This window comes from Delphinapterus leucas, chromosome 20, assembly GCF_059928025.1.
Source record: "Delphinapterus leucas isolate spDelLeu-1000000601 "Yukka" chromosome 20, BTC_Dleu_Yukka2, whole genome shotgun sequence".
NCBI classification, from domain to species: Eukaryota; Metazoa; Chordata; class Mammalia; order Artiodactyla; family Monodontidae; genus Delphinapterus; species Delphinapterus leucas.
In genome coordinates, this window is record NC_143148.1 from 17216181 (window position 1) to 17229660 (window position 13480).

Consider the following 13480-nt stretch of genomic DNA (forward strand, 5'->3'; position numbering starts at 1 on the left):
TTTTTAACTGGAATGTTTAATTCCTTTATACATTACCAAAGTAGATATATTTATTTATTTATTTAGGCTGTACCACGTGGCATGAGGAATTTTAGTTCCCTGACCAGGGATCAAACCTGTGCCCTCTGCAGTGGAGGCAGGGAGTCCTGACCAATGGACTGCCAGGGAATTGCCCCCAAGTACATCTTTAACAATCCTTTGTCTGTCATCCTTAATGCATGAAACACCCTCCTGGTTTATGCTAACTTTATTTATTTATTTTATTTTTGGCTGTGTCAGGTCTCAGGTGCAACACATGGGATCTTCGTTGCAGCATGTGGGATCCTCCGCTGCAGCGTGGGCTCCTTGTTGCAGCGCGTGGGCTCCAGAGCATGTGGGCTCTGTAGTTGTGGCATGCGGGCTCTCTAGCTGTGGCCCGTGTGCTCAGTAGTTGCAGTGTGTGGGCTTAGTTGTCCTGCGGCATGTGAGATCTTAGGTCCCTGACCAGGGATCGAACCCGTATCCCCTGCATTGGAAGGCAGATTCTTAACCACTAGACAACCAGGGAAGTCCCTATGCTAACTTTAAAGTTCATAAGCATGTTAAGTATTCATTAAACTCAGTGATTAAAAATTAACGTGTACAAAACACTAGAGACCTAAGAGAATCACTGTCCAATACAGTTCTGTTATTTAAGCAGCTAAAATGTACCCACTGGCTGAACCCATGTTCAGCCAATATGCCTCCATCTTGCCCACAAGAGTAGTATGAGACTTAGCATGTCACGGCTATTTTGATGCTTCAGTTTATTGTGAGATAATTAATTTTTCCTAATTAACATCAGTAATGACCTAATCTTTGTACATAAAAATTATTTGTGCATCTGCTTAAAAAAAACAAAGTATGAGAGTATCTCTTTCTTCACAATCTTGCCAAAACAGAATATATTCAAACTTTTGTGTTTTTGTCAAATTGATAGTGAGAAATGGTGTCTTGGTGATGACTTAAGTTGTATATCTCTTATCATGAGCAAGACTTAAGCATCTTTCCATGTTTAGGCGCCATTTGTATTTATTTTTTTCTGAAAAAGGCAAAGTCAGTTTCTAATCTTTACAAATTTTTCTGTTGGATTGTAGAGCTTAATTTTTAGAAGCTCTTTAGATATTCAGGATATTAACCCTTCATGATATAAATTGCAAATAAAACTATGAAAATTAAAATAGAAAAAATTCCCCCCAAACAGCAATAGTGTAATCTTGATTTATTTAAACTTTCTCTTTACATCAGAATATTAGGCACAGAAAATGAAAACAAGAGGCTTAAATTAAAATCTGGCTTAATTTTACCAACACAAATTATATCTGAGTTAATTCCGTTTCTAAAATACATCTGCCACCTTAATCAATGCTACAGTTTTCCTCCTCCTCGTTTTACTTCTTCTAAATACTATATATAGTTCTCTAATTAGCGACTCCAAAAATTGTTCTGCCAGTATGAAAATCAAACAATCAAAAATAATCTGTCAGGGCTTCCCTGGTGGCGCAGTGGTTGAGAGTCCGCCTGCTGATGCAGGGGACACGGGTTCGTGCCCCGGTCCAGGAAGATCCCACATGCCGCGGAGCGCCTGGGCCTGTGAGCCATGGCCGCTGAGCCCGCACGTCCGGAGCCTGTGCTCCGCAACGGGAGAGGCCACAACAGTGAGAGGCCCGCGTACCGCAAAAAAACAAAACAAAAAAATCTGTCACTGCAAAAATTAAGTCTACCCACATGGAAAGCACAAGCAAACCTTCTACCTTTTTGACACCCAAAGAACACTAAACCAGCAACCTCCAATATCAAAATTAGATAAAAGCATTTATAAGGAATATATATTTCACCACCACAAAATACTTTGATTAGAGGAGCAGGATGTGAAGAATAGCAGAAGCAGTATTTATTATGTAGATACTTTGTGCTAGACCCTGTTCAAATGTTTTATACATATTAAGTTATGCAAACTTCACAGTAATGTAGAAGGTAAGTACAATAATCCAAATGTTAGCTAACTATTCAACTTAGTGAAAGGAGTCTCAAAAGGATAATATAATTTGCAATTGTCCCTTATCTGAATCCTCAGAATAGGATTCTAACAGTTATAACTAACGTAGAGTATATCTTGATTAACATGTATAAGCAACATTGATCTTCACTTGACTAGTATTAGAAGGTACGTGGACCAAAGCTACCCTATTTCACCAATCCAACAATAAATCTGAAAGTAAGTAAATATTTAAATTTTGATTAGGGATGAATGTCTGGGTTACAACCCACCCCCCAACAAAAATAAATAAATTTGAAAAATGTCAAACCTGTGTCAAAATTGAAAGAGGAGTACACTGAATATCAATATATTCCTCCATCTAGCTCACCAACTACTAACATCTTGCCACGCCTATTCCATTTCTTCATGTTGTGATATACACAATTCTCTTTTTCCTATATAGACTACAATCAGTTTGCCTCTTCACCCTTAAATACTTCAAAATCATCTCCCCAAAACAGACATTCTCTTATATGGTTAACCACAATACCATTACCACATCTAAGAAAATAAACAATAACACCATCCAACATTTAGTCCTTACTCAGAGTTCCTCAGTAGTCCTAAAACATTCTTTGTTATCAACTTCTCCTAAAACTTGTGATCCAATCACATGTTATATTTGGATGCTATGTCTCTTCAGTCTTCCCAAGTCTAAAACAGTCCCAGGACTTCACTGGTGGCGCAGAGGTTAAGAATCCGCCTGCCAACGCAGGGAATATGGGTTCGGGCCCTGGTCCGGGAAGATCCCACATACCGCGGAGCAACTAAGCCCGTGCGCCACAACTACTGAGCCTGCGCTCTAAAGCCCACTCGCCTAGAGCCCGTGCTCCTCAACAAGAGAAGCTACCGCAATGAGAAGCCCGCGCACCAAAACGGAAGAGTAGCCCCCGCTTGCCGCAACTAAAGAAAGCCCACGCACAGCAACAAAGACCCATCACAGCCAAAAATAAATAATAAATTAATTAAAATAAAATAAAATAAAGATCGAATGCAATTAAAAAATAAACAGTCCCGCTGCCTCTGTTCTTTACAACACTGAATCCTTTGAAGAGCCTGGCATTCTGAATATATATCTCAATTTCTTCATGATTAGAGCCTGCATTTTCAGCAAGAATACCACAGAAGTGAAGTTGTTTACCCCCCTTCCCCCATATCATCACATCAGCAGACATATAATCATTAATTATGGCAATGCCAAACTTGACGACTTAATTAAGATGGTGACCATCAGATGTCTCCATTATAAAGGCACATTTTCTCCCTTTGGAATTAATAAGTAAACTGTGGGATGATACTTTTAAGATCGTTTAAATATCCTGTTCCAACACCATTCACCCAATGATTTTAGCATCCACTGATAATCCTTGTTAATTATTTCACTAGAGATTACAAAATGGTGATTTTCTATGTCCACCACTCTTTCTATTTATTAGCTAGTGTTATTCTAAAAGCATTGTTTCCTCTTTTTCCTCTTCTTTTTAAAAGGGACCTAGATCCCTTTTAGGGAGGAGAGGTATTTAGAAAGCAAGAACTGGGTTTATACATGTTCTTTGCTACTGGGTATCATTGCTTCCAGGTCCTTTCTATGAACAGTCAGGAAACAACCAGTTTTTAAAAAATGAGTTCACACCCATACCTCCAATTCACATTCACCACCACAGCATTCTTCTTTACCTTTCCCCATTCCATATTTATATCTCCCTTCTCCAAGGTAAGAATACCATTTCTCAACAACATCAATATATTACTCATTTGCCCTATCCTGTAATACATACAAAATAGTTTCAAAATTAAAACCACCAATACCACTACCAATAATAAACCCTAAGTCAAGTTTTTTTTAATAGTTGTATTTATTCCTACAATATATCTTACTAAGAGTGTAAAAATTTACTTGAGTTCTTATTTCTGTGTGGTTATGTTATCTGATATAGTTGTTTCTGTTTGTATTCATTCAATTTTTGGATTCACTTTTTTCCCATTGTTTTTTATTTTGTGAATAAGTAAAACATTTACATACTTGGAAAGTCACAACTATATAAAAAATATTCATAGAAAGGAATTAATTTTAACAAAACCTGTTAACATACTAATGAGTTTCAAGATAAACCTGAAACTGGATTTGTGATCAGTGAAATAAACTGATAAGTGATTATTTCAATGGAATTAAAAAAGATTAAGGGCTAGAGCTTGAGATTTAAAACTCTTCTTTATTGTGGAAATTTCAATGAAGGTGTACTTAAGAGCTAAAATGCACAATTATAAAAATAAACACAAAAAAATCTGATCTGATTATACCTAGCCTTTGTACATGATAACCTTTGTCCTCCAATCATAAATAGGACTGTTATTAGCCTAGTCCTCCTATATTTTCTCCTTATAGTGTTATATATTGATATTGCTCCCTAATAATGGCATTATCTCTACTTCCCTTTTTGAAAACCCACAATGTTGGAAAAAATGCTTATTTTAAATGGATATATCTTATGTAAATTTAAAATAACAGTCAATAAAATTTGGTAATTGGATATATCTAGATTTTTTTAAATGTTAGCATTCTAAGAGATGGCCTTTATAGAACCACTAATCATTAAGGACATTAAAATAAAGTCTTTAAAATAATAGGCTACAAAAGGAACACCAAACAATATGCCTGAAAATTTGTGGTTTTATGTATCTTTGTGGTAAAGACAGGGAAATATACAAAAAAGAAAGAAAAAAAAGGAAAAAAGCACAACATACCAACACCAACAGCCCCAAACTGCTGCCCGACTAATGAACTTGGACTGAATTGACTGTATGTTGGCATCCTGCCGAAAGGTCCATAGGAGCCCACTGACTGGAATGAAGAAGTAGATGAGCCTAGTGAAGACTGAAGAAAAGATCATGGGTTAATTTTCCAGGCTCTAAACAATATGTACATAATGGAAAGAAATTCGGATATTTACATTTTAAAGAAAACTATTAAATTACAACTACTAGACACAAAAGCAATTATAACAACTTGCAACATGCATTTAACGTTAAAACAGCTGAATAACCTGATTGCAGTATTTATATACATGTGTCAACTGTACGCAATGTGATTTATAAATGCTTTTTTCTACAATGAACTCCTCCTCTGAGTTCAGTTTTACAACAGATTTAGGAAAGAACCGAAGAAAAGTTACCCGAATAAGTAAACTAACTTTGCTTAAAGAAAAAATATGAGAACAACCAAATTTCGTTATAGTACTAAGTTTCAGTCTGGTGGTGACATAAGTAAGACATCTCACTTTTGATTTTACTCTTATTTTCAATCACTTGAGGTATATTATTAAATTTATGGGAAAGAAATGCAGAAACAAACTATCCTGTACAAAACCACTTACTACTTACACTTTTAAATACAGTTATTATTATGTTAAAGAGCACTTTATAAAAAGCTTCTTACTAAACCTAAAATACATATATATAAATATATTAATATATATACATATACATTAATTTATCTTAACATAAAATGTTGATAATATAAATATGAAGTGTACTAACAGCCACCAGGATACAAGTTCACTGATGGCAGAACCCTGTCTGTATGTTTGCTGCTAGTATCAGACACATGGCAGGTATTCAATAAATACTACTGAACGAATGAATCAAAAGATCAAAAGCCAAAATTTACAGTGGTTGGAAGAAGTTTTTAAAAATCATTTTGAATTGTGCTCTCTAGGTTATTGTCATTCCATAAAACTGACTGATTAAATAAGTTGTTCTCTGGAGAGTTATCAAAAGATATGAGAGTCCGATAACATCGCTCTTTGGTGTAGGCAGCTATTTCTATGAGAATGTGTCTCCTCTCCCTCCATTTAAGAAGTTCGCACTTTCTCAGGATTCTTTCAGACTTAATTCCTCAAAAGTAAGACTTAAAAAGCAGGGGATAGGTAAGAGTAGAGAATTTCTCCAGTTTATGTTGCAAGAACCAAATTTATTATTTCTTAAAAAGCTTATCTTATACTCAGAAAAATAGTAAGTAAATGTTAAAAGGTACTTTCTCTTTTTTTCCCCCATTTTAATTTTACATAGTACTTAATATTTTCTTTAGAAGAGTTCATTAGGTATTTCCTTTTAATAGCTGGAAGGCACATTCTATGCAAGATAATATATATTTTAATAGTCAGTTTTGTGAAAACCTAAGATTTTTATCACTCACAGCATAAAAAAGAGGAAGTTAAAAAAAACCCAACAAGCATATTTTACTGCAAATGACCAAAGACTTTTGACAAGAAAAAAACTTGAGAAGAAAATGGATTCAGCAGGAAAACCATATGGGGGCCACAAAGTTTTTAATCATCTATGCCAGTAACTAAAAACACTCATGTTAACCTGCTTCCTCTGCTGCTCTAGTAAAAATTCAGAGCTTCTATGTGCTTCCAATTAACATATAAACAGGTACTATAATGAACATCTTCTTTAATTCATAATTTACAATCTTTTAGACATCATGTGTTTCTGTTTTAAATAAAATACACAAATTTTATAATTCCTCAGGATTCCCTGGTGGCACAGTCGTTAAGAATCCGCCTGCCAATGCAGGGGACATGGGTTCAATCCCTGGTCCGGGAAGATCCCACATGCCATGGAGCAACTAAGCTCATGCGCCACAACTGCTGAAGCCTGTGCACCTACAGCCCGTGCTCTGCAACAAGAGAAGCCACAACAATGAGAAGCCCGTGCACCGTAACGAAGAGTAGCCCCCACTTGCCGCAACTAGAGAAAGCCCGCACACAGCAACGAAGACCCAACACAGACAAAAATAAAAACAAATAAATAAATTAACTGATTTAAAAAAAACTTCTCTTAATGAGAATACTTAGGATCGTCGTCTTTAATACTTTATTTGGGAATTGAACAACGTATCCGTACATGTTAAAATCCTTTTATGTTTTTGCATTGCATGTATACTATGTAACAAACATATAATATATAATGTGATTTAGCATTTTTTTCGTTAAACTTAGTCATCTTACCTAAGAGTAGCCATCACCACCCTGGTTTGTAATATGATCCACGTGTGAATAGTATAGTGGCATGGATCCTGGATTCTAGAGCCAGAATTCCTGGGTCTGTTCGAATTATGGGTCTACTTCAATTTCCTCACTTATGAAAATGAGGATTATAAAAATGAGAATAACTCTGGCACCAAGCTGAGAGGGTGCTGTGAGGATTGCCCTATTATATGTGCAGTGCTTTGAATAGTGCTTCTTATAAAGTCAGATCTCAATAAATGTTAGCTATTTTAACCATTGTTGAAATCAGAAAGTATCTTATGATAAAAATTAATTCCTCAGCTATTTCTTAATCTATTTAGTCCCAACTTATTATCTAAAGAGAAAAACCTGGGTGAGAACATTATCCAGTTATTTTGGGTATCCAGGTAACTAGAAAACAGTAATAAGCTTATATGAACATTTAATGGAGAAAATTTAAAAAACAAGGAGAGGCAAAATCCAAGGCTAGTTATGTGCATGAAATTTACTTGAACTCCAAGACAAATTTACTATGTTACCTGAACGATAGCTGGGTCCTGAGGCAAAGAACATTGTGGCTTTGGTGGCTCACAAACAGTGAGGTCTTTAATATCACTCCCACGGAATATAATGTATTCAAAGACTTCATCTCGAGGCGGTATTGGACGATCTGTTGGTCTGTCTTCTGTACCAAAGGACCGAACTGGTGAGAAAACAGAGGATATGAGATACATGTCTACTCACTGTATTCAGGTAGTGCCTCTTACAATGCACTGTTTCAAGTACTAAAGAGCAGTTCTTAAATGCCATCCATAAGAAAGTATTCATTAATTTGTAGCTAAGTAAATTCTTTTTCTTAAGTGGAAAACAGTGGGTTTTGCATAGAGCTAAATGTGTTCAATTTAAAAGACTATTGGCGGGGCGGCGGGGCTTCCCTGGTGGCGCAGTGGTTAAGAATCCGCCTGCCAATGCAAGGGACACGGGTTTGAGCCCAGGTCCGGGAAGATCCCACATCCTGCAGAGCAACTAAGTCCGTGCGCCATAACTACTGAGCCTGCGCTCTAGAGCCTGCGAGTCACAACTACTGAGCCCACATGCCACAACTACTGAAGCCTGCACGTCTAGAGCCCATGCTCCACAAGAGAAGCCACTGCAACGAGAAGCCTGCGCACCGCAACAAAGAGTAGCCCCCGCTCGCCGCAACTAGAAAGTCTGCGCAGAGCAATGAAGACCTAATGCGGCCAAAAACAAATAAATAAATAAATTTATATATTAAAAAAAAAAAGAATCTGCCTGCCAATGCAGGGGACACGGGTTCGAGCCCTGGTCCAGGAAGATCCCACATGCTGCGCAGCAACTAAGCCCGTGCACCACAACTACCGAGCCTGTGCTCTACAGCCCGTGAGCCACAACTACTGAAGCCCGCGTGCCTAGAGCCCGTGCTCCACAAGAGAAGCCACCGCAATGAGAAGCCGCGCATGGCAACGAAGAGTAGACCCCGCTCACTGCAACTAGAGGGAGCCCGCGCGCAGCGACAAAGACCCAACACAGCAAAAAAAAAAAAAGTTATCTTTAAAAAAACAAACAAGACTATCGGTATTATGAGGTTGTGCTCTTCCTACATTTTTATTTACTTATATCTTTGGTGGTTGTGATAAGAGGAGGTGTTAAAAATGTCCTTCATTGTTATTTATTTTTAATGCCCTCATTCAGCAAAATAAAAAACTGGCAGCATTTCGTGTGTGTGTGTGTGTAGTAAGTGAAGACGTGAAGACATTTCGTGTGTGTGTGTGTGTGTGTGTGTGTGTGTGTAGTAAGTGAAGATGTGAAGATTTTCCCAATCTACAAAAATCCCAAAGTTTTGGAAACTGAGCTTCGGGTTTAAGAGAAGAAAATGGAAAGAATATCCATCTTGGTGAATAGTACGTCCTCTAGAAGCCAAGGAAAGCAGCTGTCAAACTATTCAGCTCCATGGGATAGCCTGAAATGCCCTAGTTACCTGAAATATCTATCTCATAATTAAATCTGATTATTTTAACATTACTCAAAGGTGAACTGTGGACCACCTGCATCAGGGTAAGCTAGAAAGATTCTCAAGTCTACTGACTCAAATCTTCTGGGAAGAGGGTATAGAAATCTGCATTTTAAACCAATTCCTCAAGAGTTTCTTATGAATACTAAAGTTTCAGGTTCACTATCTTAGGAGACTTCTGATGTTGACATCCCTACAGAAACTCCAAATAAGAAAGTTTTCAATATCAGATATTATTCACTTAAAGAGTGTCCTAGAGGAAGTAAACACCTTAACATTGTGCAAAGTTTTGAATGTATGCATTTTTCTGCAGAATTGATCCACAGCTAGATAGAAAATAAAGATTTCAGTTTAAATAATGCCTTTTTTTAAATCCTAAAAATTCTTTCTAGTACTTATGAGACTTCCAGGAAAGATGATGGCATGGTTGTAGGTTTGCAGAATATGCCTCCCTAAAAACTAAAGAAAATTAAAAAGTTAAAATATCCTTAAACCAGGAAAATACCTCAAACCTATACCATAAAGCTTTATTAAAAACTATCATTCAGATACTGAATAAGTTAGTACAAACCAGAAGACCAACTCCAGAATCCACATGTAGCATGCTGAGCAATTTTCCCAGGCACCCTCCAACCAGGTGGACGGGGACACAGATGTGATAAAGGAAAAGATGTAGGACGTCCTAGCTGAAGCATCCCTTCCTCTGGTGGCCGACCAATACTTTATCAGGGTGGGAGCAAGTGACAAGGTCCTACATCTTGTCCTTTAACCAAAAGGAAGGCCAAAAAGAATTAGAAAAAGCAAGACTAATAAAATTACAAATAGGTCAATCTCACTCCTAAACTTAGCACCACCACTATCGCCAGCATACAATGCTTTATAAAGTCCCAGACCTCCAAAGTAACAGATTAGCTCATCCTGAAGCTGCAGGCAGGTGGGGTGGGGTTAAAGGTCTTCCATCTATTTACAAAACCAAAGAGAAGCTCTACTAGGCTTTCTAAGGCATAACAAAACCATTCAAACTATACCCATGTAGTCAAAAGAAAGATGAAAAATCCATTCAGGATTAATATTTATCACAGGAAACAGAAGAAAATTTCAGAAAGAACTGCTTTACATTCTCAAGAAAAATAAAACTCTTATGATCAAAATGATACTGAAAAGAAAAGGTAGCATAGTTAAGGAAAGAAAAAATAGACAAGGCAAATATAACAGCAGAACTAATAAAACATATCAACAATAAGCAGAACAGTCTCTGAGAAAGACAACAGAACAAATAAGAGAAAATATAACTAAAGATATAACAAGTATCCTGACATAAAGACCTAAATTTGATCAGGTTTCATTGTACTTCCAGGAAAAAAAAAAATTAGTGCACTATAAGCCATACAGACTTATCCTTTGCTACATCAAAATAAAGAACTCACAGAAACAGTGCCATCAAAAAATAAGAGATGGACAACAAATCCATTTAAGCACATAAATATACGTGACAATTTACTAAGGTGCTAGAATAGAATGTAAATTTAATAGTTCTGAAAAAGACTACAAAGTTACAAAGTGTTGCAAAAATTAGGATGGTACCTATTTCACACAGTATTCTAACAAAAATTGGGAGATGAAAATGACAAGAAACAGAGGAAACACAAAAGGAAATTCATAAATTAATACTCATCTTTTATAGTAGGAGTCACCTCATAACATTTTGGGGGAAGTTGATAAATTAACATATGTAGGCTTAAAAATTTGTTATTCGCAGTCCTAAAGGTAACCAACAATAGAGTTGAAAACTAAAGGCATACTTTCCAAAATATGGTATGAAGAAAACCGTTACCGGGCTTCCCTGGCGGTGCAGTGGTTAAGAATCTGCCTGCCAATGCAGGGGACACGGGTTCGAGCCCTGGTCCAGGAAGATCCCACATGCCGCGGAGCAACTAAACCCATGAGCCACAACTACTGAGCCTGAGCTCTAGAGCCCGCAAGCCACAACTACTGAGCCCTTGTGCCACAACAACTGCAGCCCGCATGCCTAGAGTCCGTGCTCCTCAACAAGAGAATCCACTGCTATGAGAAGCCCACGTGCCACAATGAAGAGTAGCCCCCGCTCACTGCAACTAGAGAAAGCCAGCGCAGCAACAAAGATCAATGCAGCCAAAAATAAATAAATAAAAATAAAAGTTCTCTTAAAAAAAAAAGCTACCATACAGCAAAAGAGGGAAAATGAAAAAGTATGAAAACAGAGACCATGAAGAATGATTTGCACACACTAAGAGTTTGAGAAACAGGCTCTAATGATGGAAACCGATTTGATCAGATTTAATGTTTTCAACAGACAGTTCTTGTAGCATTATAAAGAATAAGTTAATTAGAAGAGCAATCAGAAGGGAACACATGTCTGGAAGATAACAGAACAAATGAGAGGTGGTGAAGGTTAAAACCTGGACATTGTGAGTAGAAAGAGAGAAGGCCGGACAAACACAGAAAAGGTAGAAAATTACTAGTACTATTCTGCTACAAAACATTTCAATACATGAATTAGCTCATGTGCAACTGGTTAGTAAGGGAATTATGTCAGTACAGTCAAAAATCACATTGTTTCATCCCTAAGTTTTTTAACCTGTTATTTTTATTTATTTATTGCACTTTAGGGGGCAGCAGCTAAACACAGAAAGCCACAGAGTAACAGTATATGATGTTCAATCACCCCAAGTTTCCTCTTGGCTCAATTTGGCTATGTAATCAGTCTTATAAGTGTTTATTGCATGGTTCTCCCTGATCCTGATGCACTCTTTCATTGCCTCCAACAGCAGATTCAACTCTTTTTTATACCTTCTTCCATCAGGCTACCTTACATTTTTTTCTTTCAAGCTGGCAGACGACTTCATTGTTAGGTATACTTCACCAGCATTTTTGTTAATGCTATCATTTCCATTCATTTTCTTTTTCTTCTTTTCTTTTTTTTTGGCCACACCACTTGGCTTGCAGGATCTTAGTTCCCAGACCAGGGATTGAACCTGGGCCCCAGCAGTGAAAGCGCCAAGTCCTAACTAACCATTGGACTGCCAGGGAATTCCCTATTTTTCTTAATTGTGGTAAGAATACATAACATGAAATCTACCGTCTTAACAAAATTTTAAGTGTACATCACAGTATTGTTAATTATAAACAGAGCTCTACAACTTTACCACCTTGCTTAACTGAAACTTTATACCCATTGAACCACAGTGTATCATTTCCTCCTACCCGTAGCCCCTGGCAACCACTATCCTCCAGTATATTTTCTTCTGTGACTTGGAAAATAAAATCAAAAAGAGCAGTTTGGAAATTACTGGGCAAGTGCTGGTGAAAAGGTACCTAAAGAAGGAGGTCAAAATATAACATTATTTATCAAATGTAATTTCTTACTTAGAGTTCTACAACTCTGTCCACTTTTTTTCAAAATAGACTGCTATATTATTTGTTACATCAAATAATATATTTGATATACAATAATATATTGTATATTAGGTAAATATACAATAACATTAAACATGCTATGTATGAGGCTGATTATAAAACTATTATTTTCAAAAGATTACAACTATCAAAAATAAAAATATATATGTGAGTGACATCATGGAAGATGGTAGAGTAGGAAGATCCAGGAATTGGTCCCTCCACCCAAGCAACTATTGGGCTGGCAAACAGTCTGAATTAACCTTTGTGGAACTATGGAATCTAGTCAAATGCCTGTAGCATCCAAGGGAGCATCTAATGAAGAAAGAGGCCAGTAACCTTTGGTGAATTTTGGCATTTTGCAGAGCGGCTGGCTATTACCATTCATCATCTCCCATCTCTGTCAAGGGCAGCTATGGGGACAGTGGCCCATGTTTCTGGTGCAGCTTGCTGATGCCAGGTGGGCAACAGGGATCCTGTCCTCCAAAAAATTAGGGTTGTATGACATGATCTGCCTGAAAATTCACTGAGGGGCCAGCACAGAGGCTGGCCATTGTTTCAACCCTCAAGGGCAGGGCACAAGTGGCTTCCCTAGTAGTGCTGGTGAAGGCATTTAGAAGAGTTAGCATATCCTTTCCCACCTCAACAACAGCAGAATGTACATTATTCTAAATTGCACATGGAACATTTTTCAGGACAGACCAAATTTTAGGCCAAAACCAACTCTCAATAAATTGAAAAGGATTGAATTTTATGAAGTATTCTCTGACCACAGTGGAATGAAGCTAGAAATTAATAATAGAAGGGTAACTGGAAAATTCACAAGTACGTGTAAATTAAACTGACTCTTAAAGAACCAATAAGTCAAAGAAGAAATCACTAGGGAAATTAAGAAAGATCTGAAGACAATTGGAAAAGAAAATACCACCTGCCAAAATCAGG

The 13480-nt window shown here is 37.1% G+C and overlaps 1 protein-coding gene across 11 annotated transcripts in view; it reads right to left on the minus strand.

Annotated features, from left to right (window-relative positions):
* Positions 1 to 13480, minus strand: part of LSM14A (LSM14A mRNA processing body assembly factor) — a 70034-nt gene that overhangs the window by 36959 nt on the left and 19595 nt on the right. For all 11 annotated transcript variants that reach the window (XR_016390945.1, XM_022585806.2, XM_089902940.1 and 8 more), the window contains exons 2-3: positions 7611 to 7774; positions 4805 to 4934 (exon numbers count right to left, since the gene is read on the minus strand). Coding sequence is in view for 10 of the 11 variants with exons in the window: in XM_022585806.2 (XP_022441514.1) it covers positions 4805 to 4934; positions 7611 to 7774 (294 nt within the window). In the remaining variant the exon portion in view is untranslated. The remainder of the gene's footprint in view (positions 1 to 4804; positions 4935 to 7610; positions 7775 to 13480) is intronic.